The sequence below is a fragment of the Marmota marmota genome, unplaced genomic scaffold, assembly GCF_001458135.2.
Source record: "Marmota marmota marmota unplaced genomic scaffold, marMar, whole genome shotgun sequence".
Classification (NCBI taxonomy): domain Eukaryota; kingdom Metazoa; phylum Chordata; class Mammalia; order Rodentia; family Sciuridae; genus Marmota; species Marmota marmota.
In genome coordinates, this window is record NW_026000206.1 from 13,335,409 (window position 1) to 13,361,389 (window position 25,981).

General features: G+C 52.6%; 2 protein-coding genes across 2 annotated transcripts; both read left to right on the top strand.

The window, feature by feature from the left end:
• The first annotated feature begins 198 nt into the window (after positions 1-198).
• Positions 199-25,432, top strand: LOC107152942 (olfactory receptor 13G1-like). The gene is given in 6 exon segments (XM_048791440.1): positions 199-317; positions 394-665; positions 2,511-2,579; positions 2,655-2,969; positions 24,269-24,609; positions 24,611-25,432. Coding segments are annotated over 5 exon segments (1,440 nt in total). The 5' UTR covers positions 199-317; positions 394-578; the 3' UTR covers positions 25,239-25,432.
• LOC107152886 (olfactory receptor 13A1-like) lies at positions 18,862-19,791 on the top strand. The gene has a single exon (XM_048791442.1). The coding sequence runs from the start codon at positions 18,862-18,864 to the stop codon at positions 19,789-19,791; it is 930 nt and encodes a 309-aa protein (XP_048647399.1).
• Positions 25,433-25,981: the final 549 nt, after the last annotated feature.

The following is a 25,981-nucleotide window of genomic DNA, read 5'->3' on the forward strand; positions in this document are numbered from 1 at the left end:
TCTCCGAGACGCCTTACGTCTGAGGGACGGTCAGAGCCGTTGTGATGGCCGGGTGGAGATGGCCCTGGACGGCATGTGGGGCCGTGTCCTGGACAACGCCTGGGACCTGCGGGCCGCCAGCGTGGTGTGCCGGCAGCTGGGGTGCGGAGGGGCAGAGCGAGCCTACGACGCGCCCACCCCTGGCCGTGGTGTGGTCCGGGTATGGTTGAGCCGTGTGCGCTGCGTGGGCTCCGAGACCCACCTGACCCAATGCAACGTGTCCACGTCCCAGCTGGTGCCCGCAGGGGTTTCACGGGACGTTGGCGTCGTGTGCTCTGGTGAGTGTGGGAACAGTTGTTCCCCCAGCTCCCTGGCCCCCAGAGTGTAGGCGCTCCTGACTCAGTCTCTCCGCAGGGAGCCTCCGGGTACGGCTGGCCGCTGGGCTGGGTCGCTGCGACGGTCTGAGGCCTGGGACCTACAGGACGCGGATGTGGTCTGCAGGCAGCTGGGCTGTGGCCACGCCCTGAGTGCGCTGGGGTCCGCCCACTTTGGGGTTGGGGCTGGCCCCGTCTAGATGGACGAACTGGCCTGTGTGGGCCATGAGTCTGCTCTGTGGCAGTGCCCGTCTGGGGGCTGGGGACGGCATGACTGTGGGCACAAGGAGGACGCTGGGGTCTTCTGCTCAGGTGGGTGCCTTGTCTTTTAGTGTCTTCATGGGGCAGTTGAACATCTAGGAAGCCTAAGTTTACCCTGTTTGGAATTCTGCTTCTCTATGTTGCTGCCCTCTTGGTGGGTCACTCTTGGGTCACAGTTTGTCATTATTCACAGAGACAACCAGTGTCATGGTGACCAGTCACCCTCAGGTGGACAGCAGCACGGGTGGGCATGCACGGAGCTCCTCCCACTCTCTGGCATTGCTTTGTGCAGATGGAGGGCAGCCTCTGTTCTGTCATGACCCAGCAGGCTCCAGAGAGAGGGAGAAAGTGCTGATCTCACTCAGCGGCCAAAGTCCCAGCAGCGTCCCTGCAGTGCTGCTCCTAAGTTATCTGAATTAGTCAGATTTTTTTAATTAGTTATGATTGTTGGAGGCAAGATATATCAAATTTTCTCTAGTTATCCTGTCATGGTTATATGAATGTTATAATTGCCACTTGAGGTGTAATTTTTTAAAAATTAGTTGTAGATGGACATGCACCTTTATTTTGTTTTTATGTAGTGCTGAGGATTGAATATAATGTCTCACACATGTTAGGGAAGCACTCTATCTCTGAGCCACAACCCCAGCCCATGAGGTGTAATTTAAAGGGTCTCTATGCTCCGCTCTGGGGCTGTATCAACAACCCTGCCACACATCAGCCAGGGGGACATATCTGGGCTTGGATCCATCAGGATTGATGCCTATTTAGAGCATGAAGCTCTGGACTAAATCATGGTTCTGACTTATTTTTTTCATGTCATTAACCAATTTTTTTTAAAAAAATGTTATTTTAAACTGACACACAGTAAGTGCATATTCAATGGGTGCAGTATGACATTGCAGTGCACAGTGTATAGTGTGTCCTGACCATGCCAAGGGACTGGCAGAACTGTCACCTCAACGTGGCCCACCTCTTGGTCTTGGGAAGATTCCAGTCTTCTCTACTTTCCACTTTGAAGTATTCAGTTAAGTGTATCAGCCATGGTCATCCTGCCTGCCATGGAACATTGGGAACCAGCCCTCCCGTCCAGCTGCACCCGGCAGCCAGGACCACCTTCCATCCCCTCCCCTGCAAGAGTCTGGTGGCACACTGGCAGTCGTCGCTTCCCTCTTTCCTGTGTGGTTTGAGGCTTCTTAATATGGTGCCATTCCATCTGCCTGTGTGTGGCCCTGTTGCTCAGACCACGGTCCTGGCTGTGCTGTCTTCCTCCAGGAGGGTGCTGTTTGGGTCTTGTACCTAAGTGTCTGTTCCATCCTGAGCTTGTCCGGTGTCTTCCTCCTGTGTGGTGCCCAGTGCCCTGCACTTTTACGCAGCACACCTTCCTTCTTACGGGGTGTGCTTGTGTCCTGTAGAATCTATGGCTCTGAGGCTTCGAGGAGGTCCTGGTGGCTGTGCTGGCTGGCTGGACGTGCTCTACAATGGGACATGGGGTTCTGTGTGCAGCAATGCCCTCAAAGACATCTCCTTGACTATCATCTGCAAACAGCTGGGGTGCGGGGATCAGGGCTGGCTGGAGAACAAGCCATTCCAAGGGGCAGGTTCCAGCACCGCCTGGGTAGACGACATCGAGTGCCGCAGGCTACCCAGCTCCACTCTGTGGCACTGTCCTTCTGCTCCCTGGGACCCATGCTCCTGTGTCCTGGGAGAAGAGGCCTGGATTACCTGTGCAGGTGGGCATGGCTCTTCTGGGTGTCCTGAAAAAGACTGTTCTGAAAGTCACAGATAGGGCTGAAGTGAACTGCAGCTCTGACCTGGAGCCTTGTGGATCTGTCCATGTGCTCTGAAGCTGCCTGCCCACTCATAAGCTTATAGGTGCTGGTTGCTTCTACACAGGATTTTCACCAACAATGGCACAGGCTTCAGGAGAGATGCTCAACTGCTCATCCGTGCTCAGTTGCCCAGGTATGCCTCTGTCCCTTATGTAGATGAGCCTGCTCATGCCTAGTGTGGCCCAGAGGTAACCTCTGCCCCTTCCAGAGGAGGGTGCAGTGTGCGTGCGTGGCGGCAAGGACGGATGCTCTGGGCGCGTGGAGCTCTGGCACAGGGGCTCCTGGGGCACCGTGTGTGATGACTCCTGGGACCTGGCAGAAGCAGAGGTTGTGTGCCGCCAGCTGGACTGCGGCCAGGCAGTGGACACCGTGCGGGGCGCTGCCTTCGGCCCTGGCTCGGGGCCCGTGTGGCTGGATGAGGTGGGGTGTCGTGGCAGTGAGGTGTCCCTGTGGGTCTGCCCGGCTGAGCCGTGGGGACGCGGAGACTGTGAGCACAAGGAGGACGCAGGTGTGCACTGCTCAGGTGAGTGTGCAAGAAACCCAGGGGGAGAGGGTGCCTGGAGGGCGTGTTCCTGTGTCCACCTCTTTTTCTCAGCCACTCCCCACAGGGTTCAGTTGGGTGCTCCCGGCACAGGCTGCCCCCTGGGTCTTATGATGCTATAGCAGAGGGTGGCCAGGTGAGCCCCTGGGCCCTGACAGGTCTGTGCTGCTTAGAGCATCTCTGCCTCCCCATCCTGGTGCTCAGGCTGGTATGTCTCCTGCAGGTGTCCCTGGGACCACTGCAGCTGGTAGGTGGCATCCTGCCCACCCCCCAACTCCCAGTCCTTGTGCACCTAGAGGGCCTGCAGTGGGTGGGGCTCAGCTCTGACTGTCCCGGGGAGCTCTAGGAGCAGGTGCCTGGTCACACCCTGTTCAGGTGGTCCAGGCCCCTCCCTGATGAAAGCAGCTGTCCTTCCTTGTGCCTGGGTGGGTGGGGAGCCTGTGAGGGGACCAAAGCCCAGGCCCGGGCCCTTGCTTGCTGTGGCCTTGAGGACACAGTGGCTCTAGGTCTACAGCAGAGCAGAGGCAGGGGCAGAAAGGCCCATAGGAGCTTTTCCCTGTGTGCATGGGTGGGTCATGAGTCCTGTGCCCTGATCCTGGGCCTTCACACCTGGGCATTTTTCCCTGGATTTTCCTGGCTGAGCCTTCCGTCTAGGCCCTTTCACAGGAACGTTTGTTTTAAGCCCACTGCTGGGGCCTTGGCACTTGGCAGTCCCATCTGTGAGCCTTGAATCCTAGGCCTTCACCCTGAGCTCCTCCACCATGGGACCTCTGGCCATCTCTGGGGAGCAGCTGCTTGTCCAGATGGCAATGAGACCCCTCCCCCATGCACACTGCCCCTTCTGAGAGGCTGAAGTCATCCAGGACCAGGGTCACAATGCCCCAGGTAGCCAGGCACTCAGGAGGCCCCGCCTCTCACTGCCCACAGCCCTTTCCCTGGCCCCTCCACCTGTTGCTGAGGGCTGGACCTTGCCTGAAATCGCCTGCCTGGTCCTTGGCTTTGTCCTGGGCCTCGTCTTCCTGGTGCTAGGTGTGCAGTGGTGCCACAGCAGTGCTGCCTGCATGGGTAGGTGGATGACTGGGCATGGCGAGCAAGGTCCTGGGAGCAGAGGCTGGGGGAAGCTCTGGGAGACGCCAGCATTGGCACACCCTCTCTGTTCTGGCCACCCTCCTGCATACTGCAGGTGTCTTCCTAGCAGCCACTGTTGGGTGAGTTTCTGTGGAACCACACACGAGGTGTGGGTACCCAGGTCTCACTATGTTTTGAGAATAGATCTATGAAGAAAATCCTCTTTCCCTGGGCACCAAAGTGTCCCCCATCCATCCCTCATCCTTGTCCTTGTAGCTGGGGCCTGCCATAGTGTGTTCAGAGCCTGGGACTCATCCCTTTCCCCAGGTCCCTTTGATCAGTGCACGGCAGGGTGTGACTGAAGGCCATTGCTGTGCAGGGGCAGATGGAGAGGAGCCGGGGTCTCAGCATGCCTGAGAGGTCCAGGCGCCTGGGGGGTGGTGGTGGGAGGCTCCATCTACAGGAGCGTTCATTCTGTAAGGTTGTTGCCTTTGCAGGTTCTGGTCTGTCGGGGAACCAGGCCTCAGAGGGCGTCTATGAGGACATCGAAGCTGTCCCTGTGAGGGAGAAGGATGAAGTGTCCCCAGAATCCAGGGGGCCCATGCAGGAGGAAGATTATGATGATGCGGCAGAGCCTGAGGAGGGCCACCATGATGAGGGGGAGGAGTCTGGGGCCTTGCTGAGCCCCACAGGTGTGCATCTTTGCGCCCTGGGGTCCGTGGCACTCTTCTTACTGTACTGCTCCCACGTGCAGGGCTCTGCTCTGGCCAGCGCTTACATTTAAAGATCCTGAGTGCTGCTCTGTGTCTCTGGGTCCTCACTGCCATCTTAGGCACGAGGCATTGGAAAGTGCCCTGTCCCTCAAGGCTGATGCTTAGACTGGAATCTTGCAGTGGGCAGGATGGTGCTCAGTAAAGTCCTACCTGTCTTTGTTTCCTGTTGGAGCTGTGCCCTTTGTGCCTTCTACACCACATCCCTGAAGGCTGAAAGGGAGGCTGCGGGTGGCTGGTGGGGCTGTGTCTTTATGTTAGCACACATCCCAGAGTGCCCCACCTGCTGCTCCCAACCTTGTCTCTCTCTCTATGGCTTCCTCTGCCATGGGGACCAGGAGCTGAGCATGGGGGCTCTGAGAAGTCCCTGAGGACCACAGTGTACGTCCCTCTCCTAATCACAGGTGAGGCTCCTTGTAGCCTGGTTCCTGGAGCTCAAGCTGGGAATGAAGAAAGTGGTAGCCCCTGGCCCAGCCCATGATGACCATGAGAGGACCCTCTGGGACTCTGAGCTGTGTGTGCAGAGCATGAGATGAACCTGGCAGGCGGGTCTTTCTTGCCCTCATTGTTAAAACAGATGCCGTTCAAGTCCCTTTGACCTCACTCATACCCCACTAGTCCCTCCAGGACATTTATCAGGTCCCATAATGGCCAAGGTGGGTCCTGGGCCCACTTCTCTGCCTCTCCTTTACCTTTGTCCTCCTGTGTGGGCCAGGCCTGGCCTGTTTCTAGCCCATGGTGGTTCTAGCAGCTGTCCTGAAATGTTGGGTGAAGTTCCCCGAGGAAGGTGCCATGGTGACACCCTCTGATCTACAGGCAGGGACATCCTCCCTCAGCGGGAAGCTAATGCACCTCAGGCCCACCTTTCACAAGTGTGCTGGTCTGGATCCCAGCATGTGCTGGACACTGGGTCATGTGATAAATACATATGTGAGAACAGCTTTCCTGACCCCCTTGAGCACTCCCATCCAGGACCACGTGCTCCATGTCCAGACCTACCCCAACCACTCCCATTGAGGCCACGTGCTCCATGTCCAGATCAGTCCTGGTCACTCCCATCCAGGACTATGTGGTCCATGTCCAGACCTGCCCTGGACACTCCCATCCAGGAACACTTTCTCTTTGTCCAAAATGTGACTTGTATTGCTCAATAAACAATCATGGTACCCAGGAAAAACCTAAATAATCCTGTAGTCGAACTTGGTCCCCCCAGTGCCCTAAGCATTTCCATATTGAGGTCACATGGGCCTCTTATTTATCATTAGTCTACCATCCCTTTGCTGTAGATTACTCCTCTAATGTGATTATGAAACTCCTTGCCCAGGATACTCTCTGGGGTCCCATAGGCAGATTTTGTTGAAAGCACCGATTCTTGGGCCTGTTCATGTCCCATGGTGGTTGGATTGGGTGTGGGGGCTTAGCCTCTCTTTCCCAAATTGTGTCCATGTCCTTTGCTGCCTTCGCCTTTGGATCAGAGTATAATCAGCACCACATGTAGACCTTTAAACTCTTGAGAGACATTTTGTGAAACTATAATATGGGGTTAACTTGACCCAGGCTTGCCTCACCTCCCACTCCCCCGGTTAAGGCTAAAGACACCATGAAGTGATATGCTGTACCTTAAAGGGAATGACAGGAGGTGGCATCTAAGTTCCTGGAAGATTTCTACCTATTCCCTAAGAAGGCATGATGTTAGCCTACCCCTCCACCCTCTAGTTTTGTGAGCAGAACTCCATCTTCATTCTCTGGCCACTGAATACAGCCTTTCTTTTCTATCATTCTTCTCTTAGACAGGGTTTCTCTGGGGATGAACTTATGAGTTGGGTAACGTCCATTGCTTCTTGCTCACCTCCATCCCAAACCACGTCCACCCTGTGCACCAACCACCATGGAGTCCTCTGTGAGCATTCACTACAGGACTAAACCTCTGTGGCCACACATCTCTGGGAAACACGCCTTCTGGTACCTGCTTTTTTGCCACCTGGAATCTGTTTCTTAAGAGTGAATCTGTCTGTGGTCTGATGAGAATGGTCCCTGACAAGGTTCTGGTGGAGAATGGATCCTTGTGGTACTCCCATGTAGTAGAATTTACCTTCCTGGTGTCCTGATGGAGAGGTGGACCCTACAGGAGGGCTGATGTAGGGTGGATCCTCCCAGTATCTTGGCGGAAGTGGACCCTCCTGGTGTCCTGATGTGGAATGGACCCACATGGTGTTCTAGTGGGGAGTGGACCCTCCTGGTGTCCTGATGGAAAGTGGACCATCCTGGTATCCTGGTTTGGAGTGGGCCCTCCTGGTAGGTCCAGGTGGGGAGCAGACCTGCATGTTGGGCAAGAACACTGTGAAAATAGGGTGCTGTTGCCCCACAGTCTACTCTGGGTGACTTGGTGTGTGGTGGCTCTCCTGCTGTCCATGGGATCATTCATACTGATGACCTTCATGGAGTGTGGGCACTGGGCAGGACTTGGGAGGACAATGTGGTGTCCATGCTGATCAGCTCAGCAAAAGCTTCAAGAGTCCCACAGCAGAAGAGGGTCTGGCCCTCAGCTCCTTGTTTCCCCACTGGCTGAGGCCGGATGCTAGCTGCAGGCCTCCCTCTGTGCTGCCCTCCCCTGCTCTACTGAGTCCCTTTCACCTCTGGAAGGATCAGAAGCCCCCTCTGGAGCAGGAGGGGCCCAGCTCCTTTCTTCAGGAGAGTGGGAAGTTTGTGGGAATTTACCTAGAGATCTGGCACCTGGCTTACACTGTGGAGTCACATGAGAAATTGCTTTGTGTTTTAGAGACTGGGTTTCTCACTGACCAAGTATGTTCTGCTCCAGCGAGTGGACATCCTGGAGCTGCTGGATGGGAAATCAAGCATGATCTCAGGTGACAGGAAGCCTGGTGGTATTAGCAGGGTGGGGACGTGAGTTCATGGAGCAGCTTGCAGTCTGGTTGGGGTAGAGACAGAGAATGAACACACTGGAGAGCATGGGCAGTGATACTAAGGCTAGACATTAAGAGGGGCAGGGGCCAGAGAGGCCGGTGGCCCTGGTCTTCATCCTCTTGTGACATCTACACAAAGCCTTCATTGTTGAGATGGGACCAGATGCTGGTGGGGGGCGATTCAGGGGGGACGCTGTGGGATGTTGGAGAGGTCAGCAGGGCCAGGCAGCCCCAGGGCAGGCTTTCCTTCTGGGGATCCTGTCCTCCCTGCTGTGGCCTGAACTCTGGGGGTGCAGGGACTTTGGTGAGATAAGAGCCTGCTGGCTGCACCCCTGAACCACGGGGTGTCATAGCCTCCCTGTTCGGACAGGCGGCCCAGAGGCCTTGGGTATACCCAGGTGCCCCTGCCCCTTCCCGCGTTCAGGCCGCCCCCCCAGCAAGGGCACCTGTTGTTGGGGAGGAGTCCCCTGGCCAGCAACAGTTGTCCTGGGAGCTCTGGGCACATGCGGGCGAGCTCGGGTCTTCCTGACGGATACCTTTGCTTCCTGAATCTTGGCTCAGGTCCCAGGTCCTCTGAAGGGAATTAGTAAGGGAGCAAGAGGTCAGTCCTGCTGGCTTGCGGGTGCTCTTGACAGGACCCCAGGTGGCTCCAGGGGCTGTCCTGCCTCACCCCACTTTTGTTTCTTTCTGCTTATTCTCCAGTTCCTGGCCTGTCTGGCAGCGGGGCCTCCGGTTCGCTGCTCTCCTCTGGCATCTGAGAAGCCTCCCCACTTCCTTGCACCCGCCTGGTGCTGCCTGGGCGTGGTGGTCTCTCCAGAGCCCCGCTGCGTTACGGGGCACGACTGCCCTTGTGAGGAGGCGCCTGGCCAGGCTGCCTGGTCCTCTCAGTGCCTCCCTCCCGGGCCCTGGGGCTCTGGACAGTCTGGGTCACCCTGTGAAGGAGCTGGAGCGGCTGTGCTGCTGCCTCCTTGTCCTGCTTTGGGTGGAGGCTTCAGTGGCCTCATGGAATGTGCTGGGAGGCTTTGCCTCTCTTCTTCCTGGTGGGAGGGATTCTATGAGCATGCAGTGGTTTCACCTGTAAGACCATTTGTCTATTTCTGGAGGAGATTTTAGATGGACTTGTCGGTTCCCTTCATGGGCCGAGGACTGTTGAGGCTTGCTATTTCTTCCTGAGTTGTTTGGTGAGCTATACGTCTCTGGAAATGTGTTCATTTGACATAAGTTTAAATTTTCCAGCTTGAAGCTGTGGAGTCCTCTCCTTGTTGGATCTGAACTGGTGTCTCCAGGTAATCGATCAGCAGCTTCTTTTTCTTGATCTTGCTATAGACTTATGATACTTCAAAAATCAAAGAAAAACCTTTTATATTTTCTGCATTATTAGATTCTTCTTTTATCTACTTCCAATTTTCTTTCTTTTATTGTGGTCCTTTTTCTCACTTAAAATTTCAGCCTATTCATTTATTTCTAGCATTTATTTTTTTCACATTAGCATTTAAGCAGTGAATTTCACTTTATGTACTATTTTCTTGGAATTCTGCATGATTTGTCATGTAGCAATTTATTATCATTCAATTGTAAATATTTTTAAACTTTCATTATGTTTATTTCCTTGACTCTTAAGTTATTTAGATTGGTAATTTAAAACATTCAGATAACAAGAATTCTTATCTTTTTCCCACTTTCATGGTGGGAAATTTCAAACATACAGCCAAGTGGAGGGTTTGCAGTGAAAACCACATGTGCAGTATTTAGATTCCACGTTGCACATCCACCTGCCCCTCTGCCTTACTGACGCCAGTCTGTTCACCCGGCAAGTCACTTACCACTGTGGCTGTTCACGCCACCCTGGGACACAGAGCTCCCCCGGAGAGGCTCCAGCATGCTACTGAGCACCATGCTTGCTCAGTTTTTCTTTTGGTGTGTGATTTAGGGAGGCCACACTGCTGACTGTATGAGTGTGCCTTGAGTTTGTCAGACGCATGTGCTAGGCAGCCAACTGGTGCCTGTCAAGTCCAGAACGTCGTCCTCCCTCCAGAAGGGCTCTGCCCCTGCCAGCTGCCCCCACCTGCAGCCACAGCTGGAGTCTTCCCATGCGAGAGAGTTTGTCACCTCGAGGAGCTGGCGTGATGGGAAGTGACGTCTCGTGAAAGCACTGTTGCAGAGACCGGCGTGGTCCTCCTCCTGTCTGCTGCTCTGTGATCTCCTGGGCCAGTTTGTTCTTCCTCTTTCTTTCTGAGGGCTGGCTGGGCTATTTAGCTTTGGGGTGTTATAGATCAAGCTGTTCAAGCATTCCTGTGTGAGTTTTTTGGCCTGTATGTTCTAATTCATCTTAGGTGTGGGCCTGCTGGGTCCCAGAGAAGGACAGATGCTGCCTGTCCTGCTCCTGAGCTGTCCCACTCCCACCCAGCAGCAGGAGCCCCCTGGAGCTCCACCTCCTCCAGCACCTGGGGCCATGCTCCTCTCAGCAGCTCTCCAGTGCCTGTGTGATGGCACCCTGACCCTTTGTGGCCAGGTCTTTTGCCATCATTGTACTGTTACTTATGGTTTGGATACAAGGTGTGCCCTGAGAAATGCTGTTGTGTCAACACAGCAACGTTCGGGATGAAAAGAGTCGATCATGAGGGCTGCAGTCTAATCAGTGGATTAATTCATTGAAGGATTAATAATTTGAATGGACTACCTGGGTGCTAACTGTGCCCAGGTAGGGTGTGGCTGCAGGAAGTAGGCCACGGGGGGTGTGACTTTGGGGTTCATATTTCATCCCTGTCCCTCGCTTGCTTGCTTTCTGCTTCCTGGTTATCGTGAGCCGAGCAGCCTTCCTCCACCACACCCTTCCACCATGATGCTCTGCCTCATCTCAGGCCCAGAGCTATGGAGCTGGCTGGCCATGGACAGAACCCTGAAACCCTGAGCCCACACTTCCTCCTCTTGGTTATTCTAAGTTGTTGGATATTTTGGTCCTGGCAATGAAAGAGCTGAGTAACAGGACAACACCAACTTGAGGAAGAGGAGAGGTTGTCTGGGTTTCTCCTGTGGCTGAGGGTTTGGGAGCTTCAGTTGATGGTTGGTGCCCTGCTGCTTTTGGGCATTTGGAGGGCAGCACACTGTGGTGGAGTGTGTGGTGGAGGGAGCCCATTCACATCACGCTAGAGAGTGCAAAGGAGGGGTAGGAAGGGGCTGGGGTCCCCGCATTCCTTCCAAGAGCAGCCCCTGATGACCCAGCTTCCTTCATCCCCTCAGGTTCCCTCTGCTGTCCACAGCTTCTCAGCCAGGAGCAGGCCTTTGACATACGGCCTTGGCATCACTGAAGATGCAAATGCAGTGTCAGCACAGCTTGAATTAATGACGAGACTTCTATAACCCACAGTCTGTACACTGAAGGTCCACAAGGACAAGGTGGCGTCAGCCGTGGCTCGCGGTGCATGTGGACGCCCTTCAGTGGCCTCCCCTGGGCGCCTCTCTCAGGCTCAGGCCAGCAGGCAGGGATGTTCCTGCTCTTACTCTCCTGGAGTTGCTTTCTGTGATTTCCCACTCTGCTGACTCCGTCTGCTTGAACACCTTGAACCAATTAAAATAAAGCAAACAAGAAAACACAGAGAAACACTGCAGAGTTCTTCAAAGGGGAAAGGAACCGTCTCATGGTGCCATGTTGGTGGCTTCTCATGAGCAGAGTGCTTCACATCATCCTTTGTTGCTCTTGTCTTGGTTTCTCTTGGGTACAACCTGGGAGGTGCATCTGCTGGGTCTGGTGGTGACTTCAAGTGAGCACACTGGGAGATGGACACTGCTTCCCATCTCACCTTCCCATAGCTGTGATCTGGCTTTACATGCCCTTGTTGACACTGAAAGGAAAGTGACCATGACACACGGAGCGACCAAGAGATCTTTATTGCAGCAGTGTCTGATTGACAGGAGAAAGAGAAAAAGAGAAAGAGGGCAGGGAAAGAGAGAAGAAAGAGAGAGGGAGAGAGAAAAGTGACAGAGAGAGAAAGAGGGAGAAAGGAAAGAGAAGAGAAGAGAAGAGAAGAGAAGAAAAGAGAAGAGAGAGAGAGAGAGAGAGAGAGAGAGAGAGAGAGAGAGAGGAGGGCCTTCAGGAGAGAGTTTTTATAGCCAAAATCTAATGGTGTCTTTGGGTCTGCAAGCTGCCTTGTTGGTGTACAGTGATTGGATCATACAGTATTTGCTAAGGGTGTCATCTTCTGCCTTTAGGCAGACAGGGCAGGGGCTAGATGTGGGTTTCTGTTGCACCAGATGGATGGGGGCTGAGTGTTTAGCCTTGAGTGGGGTTGAGTGTTCAGACTTGAGGCAAACAAGCGATAAGGAACCAGACGGGTGAGGGTGAGGGTCGAGTGTTCAGCCCACACTGCAGCTAACATTTGTTTAGCCTGCTCTGCAACTAACAAAGACCTCTGGCTGTCTCATGTTAAAATCAAGATGTCCATTCTGGTGGCTGTGAAGTGCTATCTCCTGTGGTTTTGGCTGAGATTCTCCTGATGACTCATAATGCTGAGGGTCTTCCATGTGCTTACGTTTGTGTACATTCTTTGGAGAAATGTCTGTTCAGATCCTTTGCCCATTTTAATTGCGTTATTTATATTTATATTATTGAAATGTAAGAGCTGAAAACATTCTAGATGCAAATCTTTACCAGGCACATGCTTTGCAAATGTTTCCTGCTACCCTATAGGTTGTCCTGTGATTCTCAAGAGTGTTCTTTGATGCAAAAGCTTTTAAAGTCCAATCTATCGATTTTCTTTTGTTGTCTGTGGTTTTGTTGCCAAATCTCAGATCGTGATTCACCCCTATTTTGGCCTGAACATTTTTTTTTTTTTTATAATTTTGGCATTTAAAGTTAGGTATTTGACATTTTAAAGGGATTCTTAGAAATGGTGAGTCAGGGGTTGGACTCTGTTCTTTGGCATATGGGTATTCAGTCATACCAGTACTGTTTGTTGAAAAGACGCTTCTTTTCCCATTGAATGGTCTTGGCACCCTTTAATTATCAAAAGTCAGTTGACCACCATGACCAGGATTCATCTCTGTAGGTCCAGCTCTGTTCCGTCGGTCTGTATACCCAGCTGTGTGCCAGCACCACACATTTCTGTTGCTATAGTTTGGTACTTTCCAGTTTTGAAGACTGCAACTGTGCATCCTTTCCTTTAATTATATTGTAAAGATTTTTCTGGGATATTCTGGGTTCCTTGAGCTTCCTTATGTATTTTAGGGCTAGTTTGTTGATTTCTACAAGGAAGTCAGCTGGAATCCAGGTAGGGATTGCTCGCAGTCTCTAGAAATATGGGGTGGGGGGAGGTGCCTCCTCCACCATGTCGAGTCTCCCCACCCAGGAACATGGCACCCTTGTGTCTCCTGAGCCTTTCATTTCTGACCGTGTCTGTGGTGTTGACCTGTCTGTACGTGTCGGTATCTCCTTGGTCAACTCTTCCTAAGCATATTTATTGTTTTTCATTATATTATAAATGGAATTGTTTTCTGTTTCATTATTTTATTTTTTTGCAAGCTACTGCTATTTTCATATTAATCTTGTGTCCTGAGCCTTGTGAATCAGAGCAGAGGGTCTGCTGGCTTTTGTGTGTCGTTTCCTGTCTGCAGGGTCAGGTCATCATAGGCCAGAAGTGGCTTTCCTTCTGCCTTCCCATTCTGCTTCATCTGTCACCTAACCAAAGCCTCCTGCACAGCGCCCAGCAGGGGACAGGAAGGCAAATCCTGCCTTGCTTGTGACCTATGGAGGAGACTCCCTGCCACCCTCCAGTGTGGGGTTGGCTGAGGGCTTCTCTGGGTGCTCAGCCTCGGGGTGAGGAGGGTTGCTCTCTTCCTGGCAGGTGTAGGAGACCATGTGGGTTTCCTGATTCTCTACTGGAGAGGTGCCACACATCCCCTGATTTCACAAGGTGGGCAAACCCCTTGGCCAGGGCAGGGGCAGCACACGCCTCGGTATCGGCTGCTGAGGTTGGTTTGGTATGTAGTTTTCTTCGTAGTGTTATCTTTGTCATGTTCTCACATGGTAACACTGGTTTCAAAAGAGTGAGCTGGGAATTGTCCTCTTCTAAGTTTGGAGGAGATATCTGAAGGACTTACACTAATTTTTCATTAAATGTTTGGAAGAATCAACCTGTGAAACCGTATGGGGTGGGGCTTCTCTGTTGGTGTTTTGCTTTTTCAGTTACTAATCCAATCTTTTTTATGCTTGTTTCTTTTTCTTCTTAAATCAACTTTGAAAGTTCATGTCTTTCTAGGCCTTCATTTGTTTTATTTAAGTTGCCTAACTCTTCCATATAGAAACCAAACAAAGGTTGGTTGAGTTTCTACACACTTGCAACAAACAATCCAAAAATGAATTGTGGAAAAAAATTCCATTTATGACAGAATGAAAAAGAAAAAAATACTTAGGATTTAGAATGAAAAACAATAAACATGCTTCAGGAAAAAAGTATCTAAGGAGGACCAGATATATACCCTGAACATTGCAGAACATGGTGGAAAATGAAAAAAAGTTTGAATAAATGCAAAGGCATCTGTGTTTACAGATTAAAAAGGCTAAATGTTGTTAAGATGGCAACACTCCCACAAATTCATAGTATTCCTTCATAACACTTCTTATTTCTGCAAATTCTTAGCAATATTCTTCCTTTTGTTTATGATTTTTATAATGAGAGTTTTCTTTTTTCTTGGCCAATGCAGCTAAAGTTTGTCAATTTTGTTCATCTTTTCAAAGAACCAAATTTGAGCTTCATTGGCTTTATTAATTTTCTATTCTCTGGTTCATTTATTTCTGCTATAATTTTATGATTTCCTCCTTTCTGTTCACTATAGATTTAGTTTCCTCTTTTTTTCCCTCAGTGTCTTAAGATGTAAAGTCAAGTGATTTTTTGAACCCCCTTCTTTTATTTTTTTTAACATTAGTGTTTACAAATATAAATTTTCCTCTGAACTCTGCTTGGCTGCAGTCCATCATTTTGTTAGGTCTTGTCTTCCTTTTCATTATTCTCGGTATGTTTTCCAGTTTGGTTCGTACTTTTCCACTGCGTGTTTTCAGAGTGTGTGGTTTAATTCCCACTGACTTGTGAGCTCCCCGAGCTTCTTTAGGCTCCTGATTGTCGCTCTCTTCCCTGGTGACCATGCCACACTTGCTGATCTCTATTTGGGCACTTGCTGTTTGGTGTGTGGCTGAGGACATGCCTGTCCTGTCCTGTCCTGTCCTGTGTCCTGGTGTCTACAGCATGATCTGCAGGAGCAGCAGAGCTGCACTCACGGGAGTCTCTCCCACCAGCTGCTGCCATGTCTCCCTGCTTCCATGCCCAGCGTACCCTTTCTGGTCTGGGGGCCAGGTGGGGGACAGCCTGCTGGTATCTCTGATACAGAGACAGGGCTTCATGCTACAAGTTTTCTTCTGATCTCCAGGAGTGGAAATTGCTCTCTGGCCATCACTCACCCTAAGTCTTCCTTGTTGCTGCAACGGGTAGAGGACACTGCAGATGCAGGGCTACTACGCCCTGGGCCCCATCTGCCCTGTTCTGCTCCGCAGCCCTGTCCCATGGGTCACCTCTGCCGTTGACTGTCCACACTTCCCACCTCACAGCTGGCCAGCCCGGCCACATGACCCAGGCCCACAGGATCGGCCTTGCTTCCACGCATGGCCCTGCTTCCTCAGGCTCTGACTTTTGCCTGGAGCTGCCCCTCACCAGCCCAGTTTTCAAAACACCGAGGTACCACTGTCCCCTGAGGGGATGTTCCTGTCTGTCATTGTGTGTCTGACTACCCTGTGCCTGGAGAAGGATGTTCACTCTGTTTCTCAAGGCACAACACAGTCTTCCTACCCAAAGCTGTCCCCTGGACAGGTGCTGCAGCAGGCTGACCCTCACTGGAGGGCTTCCTTGTGGCCCTGAGAATCCTGGAATCACCGGGGAAGAGACATATGGTTCTAAGGTTCCTGGCTGCCCCAGGACAGCCCACAAGGGCAGGCCCTGGCCATGTTCTCATGGACTGGTCAGCTCCAACCCTGAGGCCTATATGCTACAAATACAGCTATTTATTTTAGATCATGAGCTGACTGACCTCGACTCAGCATTGCAGGGACGTTTGATCTCTGATTATTCTTATAAATCGAAAATCAGGTAGAGTTGAAGGATACAGGGCATCTGAGCAGATCACAGGGGCTGTGCAGATCCTGTGCTGCACCTGCCGCATCTGCTGTGAAGTAAGATTAGTATCGATGGTCAGATGAAACACACGCTGTCTGCTTCGGCTGAAGGACATCAGGGGGTTGGAAACAAAAGGATCAGTCGTCACCAGGTCTGTGAAGTCAAGGTCGTGTTAAGTTGGCAGAGGTCTTGTCTTTGGTTCTTGGCAATGACTGGTGTCTGAATGTTAGTTTCTGCACAGGGATTTTCTTGTACAGGTTATCTTTTCCATTCTGGCTTCTCAGTTCTGGATGCATTCTCCACCAACCTGCTGTGGAGTTTCTGGCCACACAGGGAAGGGAGCTTGCTGCTGTGAGCTCACCGTGCCTTGCCACCTGTGCCAGGTCCCCTGAAGGCTGGCAGGGGCTGGGCTCAGGCTGTCGGTGCCCACGTGCACCTCTGTAGACCCTCCGGATGCTCTGTCCTCAAGGCAGACTTGAGAACGTCCACAGGGATGCGACAAGCAGCACATGCCCTTGTCTTTCTCCCCCAAGTCTGAGAAACTAGAAAGACCCCAACCAAAGGGAATCATACAAGACACCCAATAGCATTCCTTACACTGCCAAGTTCACCCAAAGCAAGGAAGTCTGAGCAGTGATCACAATCAAGAGAAGCCTAGGGAGACGACGGGCAGGAAGGGAACTGGAGCACAAGGGTGCGTCAAAATGGGCTCACTGACACAGCTTGGGAGCCGCTGATGACAGGGGAACCTGGGTGGGGCTCACCCTCGACACTGCACCTGCAGCCAGGGTATAATAAATCCCATTTTCCTGCAGGACTCAGTCAAATGTGGCTCTTGTGCCCCTACCACCCCTAAGGAAGAGACTCATGAGAGGGACTCTTGGCAGTGTCTTCATCCTGGATCCCGTGCCTGTGACCTCTCTGTGACCTTTAGACCTGGTGCATCCCAGCCTGGGGACCATGCCTCTCAGGAATCCAGGTTTACTTCCAGATGGGTAATTACTCCCCCAGGACCACTCCTGGGGGTACCCCAGGGTCCCTAGCAACGACAGCATCCAACTCAAGGGGGTGAGGCCCACTAAAGGTCAACAGGAAACCCAGGTGACACCTAGCAGGAGGAGGCTCTAATCTCAGAGCTGCAACCCTCATCCACACCATGTGCACAGCTCCGGGTTAGATAGGAAGCAGCACCAGTCCTGCCATCCATGTGAGTCTGTCCCGCTACACCTCTTTCCTTTTGGACTACCCATCTATTTATTGAGGGAGGGAAGGCTGCTTCTGAAAAGAGATGTGTTTTTGCCCTGATCTGTTTTAATGTTAAAAGAAAGATTTCATACTGAAATCACTTTGCTCTCATCTTTCATGGTTTCCATTTGAGATTGCAAATGCCCAGGGCTTCACAGTTCTGCTCTGGGCTCTGTCTGGGCTGTTGGTCAGGCCTGTGGCTTGGCCTTTGGGTCTTTAATGGAGCCACATGGTCAGGCTGTCCAGAGTCACCTGCAGCCTGAAGAGCCGCCAGCAGACAGGCTGTGGGGCTCAGTGGCTGCAGCCGTTGGGGGCTTCAGAGACTGGTATTGGCTCATGGCGGCCTTGGCTCTTTGCTGAGAGGCTGTGTGTATGGTGGGATGCTGGACAGGCCAGCGGGGACCTGCATCAACCCTCCGCTCTGCAGGGGTGAGTGTGGGGCCCTTGAGGGTATGTGGGTGGCTCAGCTCTTGCAGTTGAGGAGGGTCAAACTGACCTCAAGAATAGGACTGCAAGAGTCCTATTCTTGAGTTCTACCCATAGGAGAATAAGGTCCCCTCCTCTCTGTAAATCAGCAGTGTCTGTTCATATCTGGGTAGAGATGGACCTCCTTATATAGAACAGTGTGTGGTTTGAGCTCTTTGTTTTTAGGTAGCTCACAGCCCACCCATGAGTGTCCAGGGTAGGTTCTTCTACCTCCCACTCTCATGGGGATGCATGGGATTTGGGCTGTCACAGGAAGGGAGACAGGGCCGGTCTTGTTCACCTCATGCTGATTGACCCACCCATTCCTTGACCTGAGCAGACCTCATCCTGCTGTAGGAGGCCTGGGTGGTCAGAGATGAGTGGTGGTGGACAGGTGTGTGTGTGTGTGTGTGTGTGTGTGTGTGGTCTAGGAACCAGATGTGTCAGTCAGGATGTTTGGGGTTAGGCGGTAGCTGGGCATATGCTGTGTCTCCAGCCTGGCATAGCTTGATGCTTACTGGGGGACAAGCCTAGGGGAAGGGTCTCCCCACTTCACAAGGGTTTGCCCTCCCTTGGAGCCACCTGGATGATCAGGATGGGTAGGCTGTGGTCTCTATGAAAGAACTATGTCCAGAAAAACCACAGCCTGAATCTGAGAGCTGAGGACATCTGCCCCCCGGGAGCAGGCTGTAGCCTGGATGCAGGGGCTGCTTCTCTCTCCCTCTCTTCCTTGTGATCCCTGGGTGTGTCCCTCCCCTTGGAGAGTACTGCGCATGCCTCCCTCCCTGAAGCCTGGCCCACCGCAGCCTACATGACTCATCCTCTCTGGGGCCCTGAGGTTGTGCCTGGTGGCAGCTTTGCCCTCGGCAGGCCCAGTGGAGGCTGGCACATGATGCACACAGTGAGCGCCATATCTCTGGATATTGTAGGACATGTTCAAAATCAGTGTGAACAGAAGCCCATGCTGTGCCTTCTGTGGGTTTTGGAGGGTGCTGCCTGGCACAAAGAGGCAGGGGGTGCTGTTCTGGGTTGGTGTCTACAGAGAGAAGAGCTGATGCTCTGTCTCCCTGGAGGCAGGGATGACGTCACCATCTTTATTGTGTGCTTTCTGCAGCAAATGTGCCCTCCGAAAACATTCCTGGTTTCAGCAGGACCTGTTCAAGAGGCCAAGTCGGTGTCTCTGCCCTGTGCCCTGTCTGCCAGCCACAGCTGTGTTCCAGTGGCCCCTGGGGCTCGCCCACCAATGGCAGCCAACAACCACACAGCTGTGGTGGAGTTTGTCCTGCAGGGCTTCTCTGGAGACCCTTGGCTCCTGGTTCTCTTCTCAGCCTTCTTTCTCCTCCTCTACCTCATGGCTCTTGCAGGAAATGTCATCATTGTCATGGCCATTGGTCTGAATCCAAGCCTTCATACCCCAATGTACTTCTTCCTCACAAACCTGGCCCTTCTGGACATCCTTTGCACGTCCACTGTCCTCCCTAAACTGCTGGAGGGCCTGGTGGCCACCCGGAGCACCATCTCCTATGGGGGCTGCATGGCCCAGCTTTTCTTTCTGACCTGGTTTCTGGGGGCTGAGCTGCTGCTGCTGACAGCCATGGCCTATGACCGCTATGTGGCCATCTGCCAGCCACTGCACTATCACGTGCTGATGAGCTGGCCCATCTGCATCCTGCTGGCAGGCAGTGTGTGGGTGGTCAGTGTGGTGAGCACATCTGTACACACAGGCCTGATGGCACGACTCTATTTCTGTGGTCCCCATCAGATCCGCCACTTTCTATGTGACGTCCCCACGCTGCTGCTACTGTCCTGCAGTCCAACTGTGCTGAACAATGTCATGATTGTCATCGCAGATGTCTACTTTGGCGTGGTCAACTTCTTGCTCACCATGCTGTCCTATGGATGTACCATCGCCAGCATGGTGCGCATGCGCTCAGCCGCTGGCAAACGCAAAGCCTTCTCCACCTGCTCCTCCCACCCGCTAGTGGTCACGCTGTACGACTGCACCGTCATCTACACCTACATCCGCCCAGGTTCTGGCTCCTCCTCAGAAAATGGCAAGGTGTTTGCTTTGCTGTTCACAGTGGTCAGCCCCACCCTGAGCCCTCTCATCTACTCCCTGAGAGTCAAGGATGTCAAAATGGCCCTGGGGAGGGTGTTTGCCTGCACCTGGTAGATGAGGAAAGGCAAGTGAACTGTTCCAGCTAATCCCAATGTATGACTGAGAATCTGATGCCGTGGCAAGGAGTGAGAAAAGGGTTCATGCAGTAGATTCGTAACAATGGGACTCCCATAGGGCCCCGCCTTCCGTGAGATGTGCAGACATCTGAAGCCTGAGGGTGGAGGCCCTCAGGGTTTACAACAGGGAGACTCCGGAGAGCTGGGAGGACGGGGAGAGCAGGCCACTGCTTCTCCCTCCTCCCACCCCGGTTGGGCTGCTCTCCAGGTGGAAGCCCCTGGAGCTCCTCTGTGTGGAGTGCTGCTGGCCGAGTCCTCCTTCAGGGTTGAGGCTCAAGGGATTGCCGAGGACCAGCTTACCCACCCTGTGCACAGCCTAGTACAGTGTCTCTGAGGGCTTGTCTCCATATCCTGCTTTGGAAAGCCACCCAGACCTGGTATACAGCTGCCTGCTCTTGGTGTGAGCTTGCAGAGGACTGGGGAACACTGCTCCTCACTGTGACTGTGAGGTGACAGAACTGCAGTCTAGCCTCCCACACCAGTGCCCTGAGAAGGTAGTGGTCGTACTTACTGCTCTTTTCTGGGACAGGAACACCCTGCAGCCAGGACATCTGCCGCTGAAGCAGAGTGCTTGTGGCTCCCACAGCATTGCTTCTGGGTTTCCTTCCCTCCTCCTTCCATCTCACCCTCTGCATCTGGCCTCCGAGGGAGGGACACCGAAGGGCTCAGGCAGTCAGGACAGATGGTACGTGAGGAGGTTGGGGGCAGGGCCAGAACAAAGAGCATTTCCTGCTGGTAAAAGTGCTAGGGACACAAGTGGGGGACCCAATCACAGAGACTACTATACTTGTGCTCCTAAGCAGGGGACCCTATAGAAAAAACAAAGCAGACACACGGACAGTGGGGGCACAAGTCAACAGTAGTGAGGAGAACGTGGACAGGGAAGGAGATAAGGAGAGGAGGAAATTCCAGAGACCATAAGAACAGGCCAAACTCCCCCATGGACTCCCAGCTCTGGGCCCTTCTCTTCAGAGAAGTCCATCTCTGTCGCTTTTTCAATGAACCTGCCGCTTGCTTGCTGCCTCTGGGTCCTGTTCTTCCATTCTTTGCTGAACACACTCAACAAACCCACACCCCTGGACAGTAACTTGAATGCTACTGTTCTTGGCTTGCCTGAGATGCCCTCTCCTTCTCGTCTCCTCCTGGCACAGTCTTCTAGGCTGTGACACTCCCTGCCTTCATTGTCACTGTTTGCCAGTGACAGCCAAAGTGCAGACACCTCTGTGCCTCTCCTCTGAACCCCACCTGGCTCTGCAGCTGCTCTGCTAACGCCCAGCTCACATGGCTGGTATAAGGCCCCATGTCCGCCTTCAGCCCTGTCTAGTTGTGACAGCCAGTTACTGACACTTCTTGACTTGTTTCCTGGATACTATGTGCAACCCATCCTCAAAGCCTGTGGACCTTGCCCTAGCCCTGCCTTCCAACTCTTCCACTGGCACCCCTTGCCATTCTTGAGGTATGTTTCTTTATACCTGTCGCAACATTTACAAAAGGTTTCAAGCACAGCAGAGTTGGCAGAACCCTGGAGTGGACACTCAAGCACCCATCACCCACCTTTTCTACCTGTGATTCCTTGCTACATTTGTAAACTTTATTTACTCCCATGCCAAGTTATCTGTTTTTGTGCATTTCAAAGCAAGCTTCAAACATCAGTACATTTTGTGTGGGGTTACTGGTGACGCAACCCAGGAGTAATCTACCACTGAACTATATCCCAGTCCTTTTTATTTTTCATTTTGAGACGGAGTCTTGCTATGTTGCTGAGGCTAGCCTCCAACTTGGGATCCTCCTGCCTCATCTGGCAAGTCACTGGGTTTACAGGTGTGCACCACCATGACAGACATCAAGACACTTTTTAAGTATTTCTGTGTGCATACCATTAGAGTTCAACATGTATTGATAGGGCCTTTTTTTACTTTTAAGGTAAAATTTTCAAACAACGGACTGCATAAGTAAGGGCCTGCATCACTGTTTTGACACATGCACACATTAGTGTAAATCACACCCAGGAGACAAGGGTGACACCTGGGAGGCTGAAGGGTTCCTGCTGCTGTTTCCAGGCTGCCCAGGCCCGCCCTCATGAGTGTCATCGCATCTCTGGTCCTCTACTTCATTATCGGCCATTCTCGCCCTCTCCTCGACCACCTGGCTCGCCCTGCCCTGTACTTCACCCCTCATGCCTCATTCCACCTGTAGACTCTGCCGCATCATCCCGCTTGCCTTGCCCCGTACTCTGCTCCCTAGCTCCACCTGCCTCATCCTATCCTCAGTCATCCTGCCTGCCCTGTCCTCTGCCCTGTCCTCCTGCAGGCCAACGCTGCTCTCCTACGCATCCTGCTCCCCCATTCAGCCCTCTCTAGTCCCCTGTCCTCCACCACAACTCCCCACTGTTGTCCCTCCCCCTGCCCCTGAACTCTCCTGCAGTCATCTGGTGTTTCAGCCATAGGCCAGTTTTGAGCCTTTGGGAGTTCCTGTAAATAAGGCCACACAGGCCACGTTCTCTCATGTAAGGCCTATTTATTGCATAATATTTCTCAGATTCGTGTGTGTATAAGTGGTTTTCATTTCTGTTAGCATTATATTCTATGAATACAGTGTATTTCTTTATCCGTTTGAGTGTTGATTACTATAGACTCTAATTCTTTGCTATGATGAATAAATCCTCTCTGCACAATTACGTACAAGATATCCGATGTCCCTGTTTCTCTTGGTGTGATTGTGGGTGGCATTGCTGGGTTGGCATGTGTATACTTAGTTTTATTAGGTATTTTCTTCCAAAGCAATCGTACCATTTTAATATTGCCAGAGATTTATAGTTGCTTCATAACATCACCTAGACTTAGTGAAAAAAATTTAAAAAAACGAGGTGGTAATTATTCCATCCTTTGCCCACAGCCCTCAATCTTGCCCTTGGGGTGAAGTTATGTGTTTGGGATTGTCTGGCATCTGGATTTCTTCTTTTGAAGCAGATAAACTTCCACAAACCTGCTCTTTGCTACTGCCCCATTGACATCCTACAAACTTTTAGAGTTCTGTTTTCACTTTCATCAGCGTCACAAGGCTGACACACCTTCCTTTTGTATTCCTATTGATGTGTTATTTAGAAATACATGATTTAGTTTCAAATATGTGGGCATTTTCCTGAAACCTCATTTTTCCCTGACTTTAATTCCACATGGTCAGAAAACATACTTTGTATGACTTAAGGGCTTTAAAACTTGCTGAAGCCTGTGTTAAGACCCAGTGTGTGGCCTTTCTTGGTGAAGGTCCCCAGTGTCTTGGATAGAACGTGCGTTCTGCTGTTGTTGGGTGGAGTCTGCTGTAAGCCTGAGTGATGCTCTTCATGAGGACCTGGGTCTGTCCCCAGGTGTTGGTCAGCTTCCCAGAGGGTCCTGAGCTCAGGCACTGGTTCTGCCTAAGTGGGGAGGTGGCTCTCCCTAATTGGTCCCTCAGGGCCTGGCCCGTCCCTGTAAGCCCTTGCCTCTGGCTATTACAGATGAGACAGGGCCTGTGATCCTTGTCACAGGTCTCTTACTGTCCCCACACATAGCTGCAGATGTCTCCCACAGTCCCTTGCTAGTGTTTATTTTGAACCTGTGCTGTTTCCCAATGAAAGCTAATGAGTCTTTTTCATGGTAAAGAGAAGCAAGTTTCTTGAGAGGACAGGTGAATTTCAGGAATGTTTTTACCACGTTCGTAAGTACCTGCTCTAAGGGGATGCTGATTCTCTATATCCTGTGTTTGACGAGAGATGATGATGTTTTGATAACTGTGGTGGGGTGCTGTATTCTACATTGACCTCAGCCTCTGGCTGTGATTTCTGAGGGGGCAAATTCTCAAATCCCAGGTGAAATTTCACTTTCTTGTCTCACTGAGCAGCCTGGACAAAAAGTAGCATAAAATCTCTGGTGCTGGCGGGTGCTCAGTCCTGCCTGCAGACAGGCTTGCTCCTCCAGCCTCAGCAACAGGGGTTCAGTGAGGTGACATGATTGCCAATGCACAGGTCATTGTGAGGACCCTGGGCGGCCCTGGGTGGGGTGCTGCTTGGATGTGACCGGGGAGCATTTGGTTAGTTCTTCTCATTCCTCACCCACTGACCCCTGAGGACAATTTTCCCCAGGACACAGAGCTCAGGTCACTGGGAGTTTGTGGGTGACCGCCTCCCCAGTCATGCTTGGTGCCTGTGGGCTGTGGAGCCAAGCAAACTGAGCAGGAGGCCAAGTCCTAAATGGTGCATTCCCTGGGATGGGTGAGGATAGGGGGTCGTTTCAGTGGCTCTCCCTGCAGAGTCTGGGGCTCAGAGGCACATTTATACCCCCCAGGGTACTTGAAATCCTGCCTCTAGTGGGTCTCACACAACTGAAGGGAGGCGTATTCAGAACAAGCAGGGACAGTGGCGTTTCTTTCTTTTACAGTGGGGGATCAGAGGTGTGGGGCGGAGCAGCTGCCAGGTCTCCACACCCAGGCCCTTTGGGATGAACCAGACGCTGGTGACCGAGTTCATCATCCTGGGATTTTTGGAAACGCCTCGCCTGCGAGCACTACTCCTCCTGGGCTTCCTAGGCCTCTACTTGGCTGCCCTGTCGGGAAACCTGCTCATCGTGGTGGCCATCAGCACCAGCCCAGCTCTGCACACCCCCATGTACTTCTTCCTGGCCAACCTGGCCGCAGTGGACATCCTCTGCACCTCCACCATTCTGCCCAAGCTGCTGGGCAGCATGGTGGCTGGCAGGACCATCTCCTATGGGGGCTGCATGGCTCTTCTTCTTCACATGGTCAATGGGGGCAGAGCTGCTGCTTTTCTCAGCCATGGCCTATGACCGCTTCGTGGCCATCTGCCAGCCATTGCACTATGGTGCACGGATGGGCTCTCGGGCATGTGCTCTGCTGGCCGTGGCCGTGTGGGCCATCAGCCTCACCAACACCAGCGTGCACACAGGCCTCATGCTGCGCCTGCCACTCTGCAAGTCTGGCGTCGTTGAGCACTTCTTCTGCGAGATTCCCCCACTGCTGAGGCTGTCCTGTGCCCCAACACGTCTGAATGAGGTCATGGCCTTCACCGCGGACGTGTTCTGGGCCATAGGTAACTTCTCGGTGACCATGCTCTCCTATGGCTGCATCATCGCCAGCATTGTGCGCATGCGCTCAGCAGCGGGCAAGCGCAGGGCCTTCTCCACCTGCTCCTCCCACCCGCTGGTGGTCACGCTGTATGACTCCACCGTCATCTACACCTACATCCGCCCCGCGTCCAGCTACGCACTGCGCAAGGACAAGGTGGTGTCCATCATCTACACCTCTGTGGCGCCCACCGTGAACCCGCTCATCTACACTCTGAGGAATAAGGACGTCAAAGTTGCACTCAGGAGACTTCTGTGCTGCTGCTGAGCTCCCCAGACCACCAGCTCCCAGCCCTGAGGGGTCAGGGGCCCACGCCCAAGGACCACAGCAGGGACAGCACCCCACCTGGGGCTTCCCCAGAGCCCTCCACCCAGACCCGGTATGCTGTTTAACAAGGGGGCAGGCGTTGGGGTGCCTGTGCCCTCTGCTGTAAATACATTTAGGAAATCATCAGACGGTGATTTGTGCCCTCATGTTGACTTGTCCCCTCCACGGTGGCTTTTCCGGTCTTTCCATGCTCATTTGTTCCAGTCATGCTGCCCTTTCTGTCCCCTCCTATTGATCTATCTCCTGTGTGTGGCTTGTCTGTCCCCAAGGCCATGATGGTTTCATGTCTCCATCACTGTTGACTTTTGACCTCCCCTGCAGACTGCAGTCTCTTTGTTGACAAGGACACTGTGTTGTCCTTATCTCTGACCAGGCACAGGGCAGGTACCCAGTAAATATCAGTTGACTGCCACGAGGATGAAGGGAGCCAAGATATGTGCACCACTTAGGTCACTAGGACTACGCTCAGAAAGGCCAGGCAGAGGCAGTCTGTGGTGTGGTTAGTAAGGCAACTGACAATTCTCTGCTTTCCCCTAATCTGAAACACTTCCTGTCCCTGTGAAGAGTGGACGGGGCATTAATGGTGGTGAGGGGAAGAGCGTGCACTACATCAGCCTGCTTTGCTGCTTGGACTCCAGGAGAAGAGGGGCCACAGGAGAGCATTTAAGGGTGAATCCTAAGCC

Bases quoted from the DNA above. Each gene is read 5' to 3' on its own strand.
- LOC107152886 (XM_048791442.1), top strand. From the start codon at position 18,862: ATGGCAGCCAACAACCACACAGCTGTGGTGGAGTTTGTCCTGCAGGGC.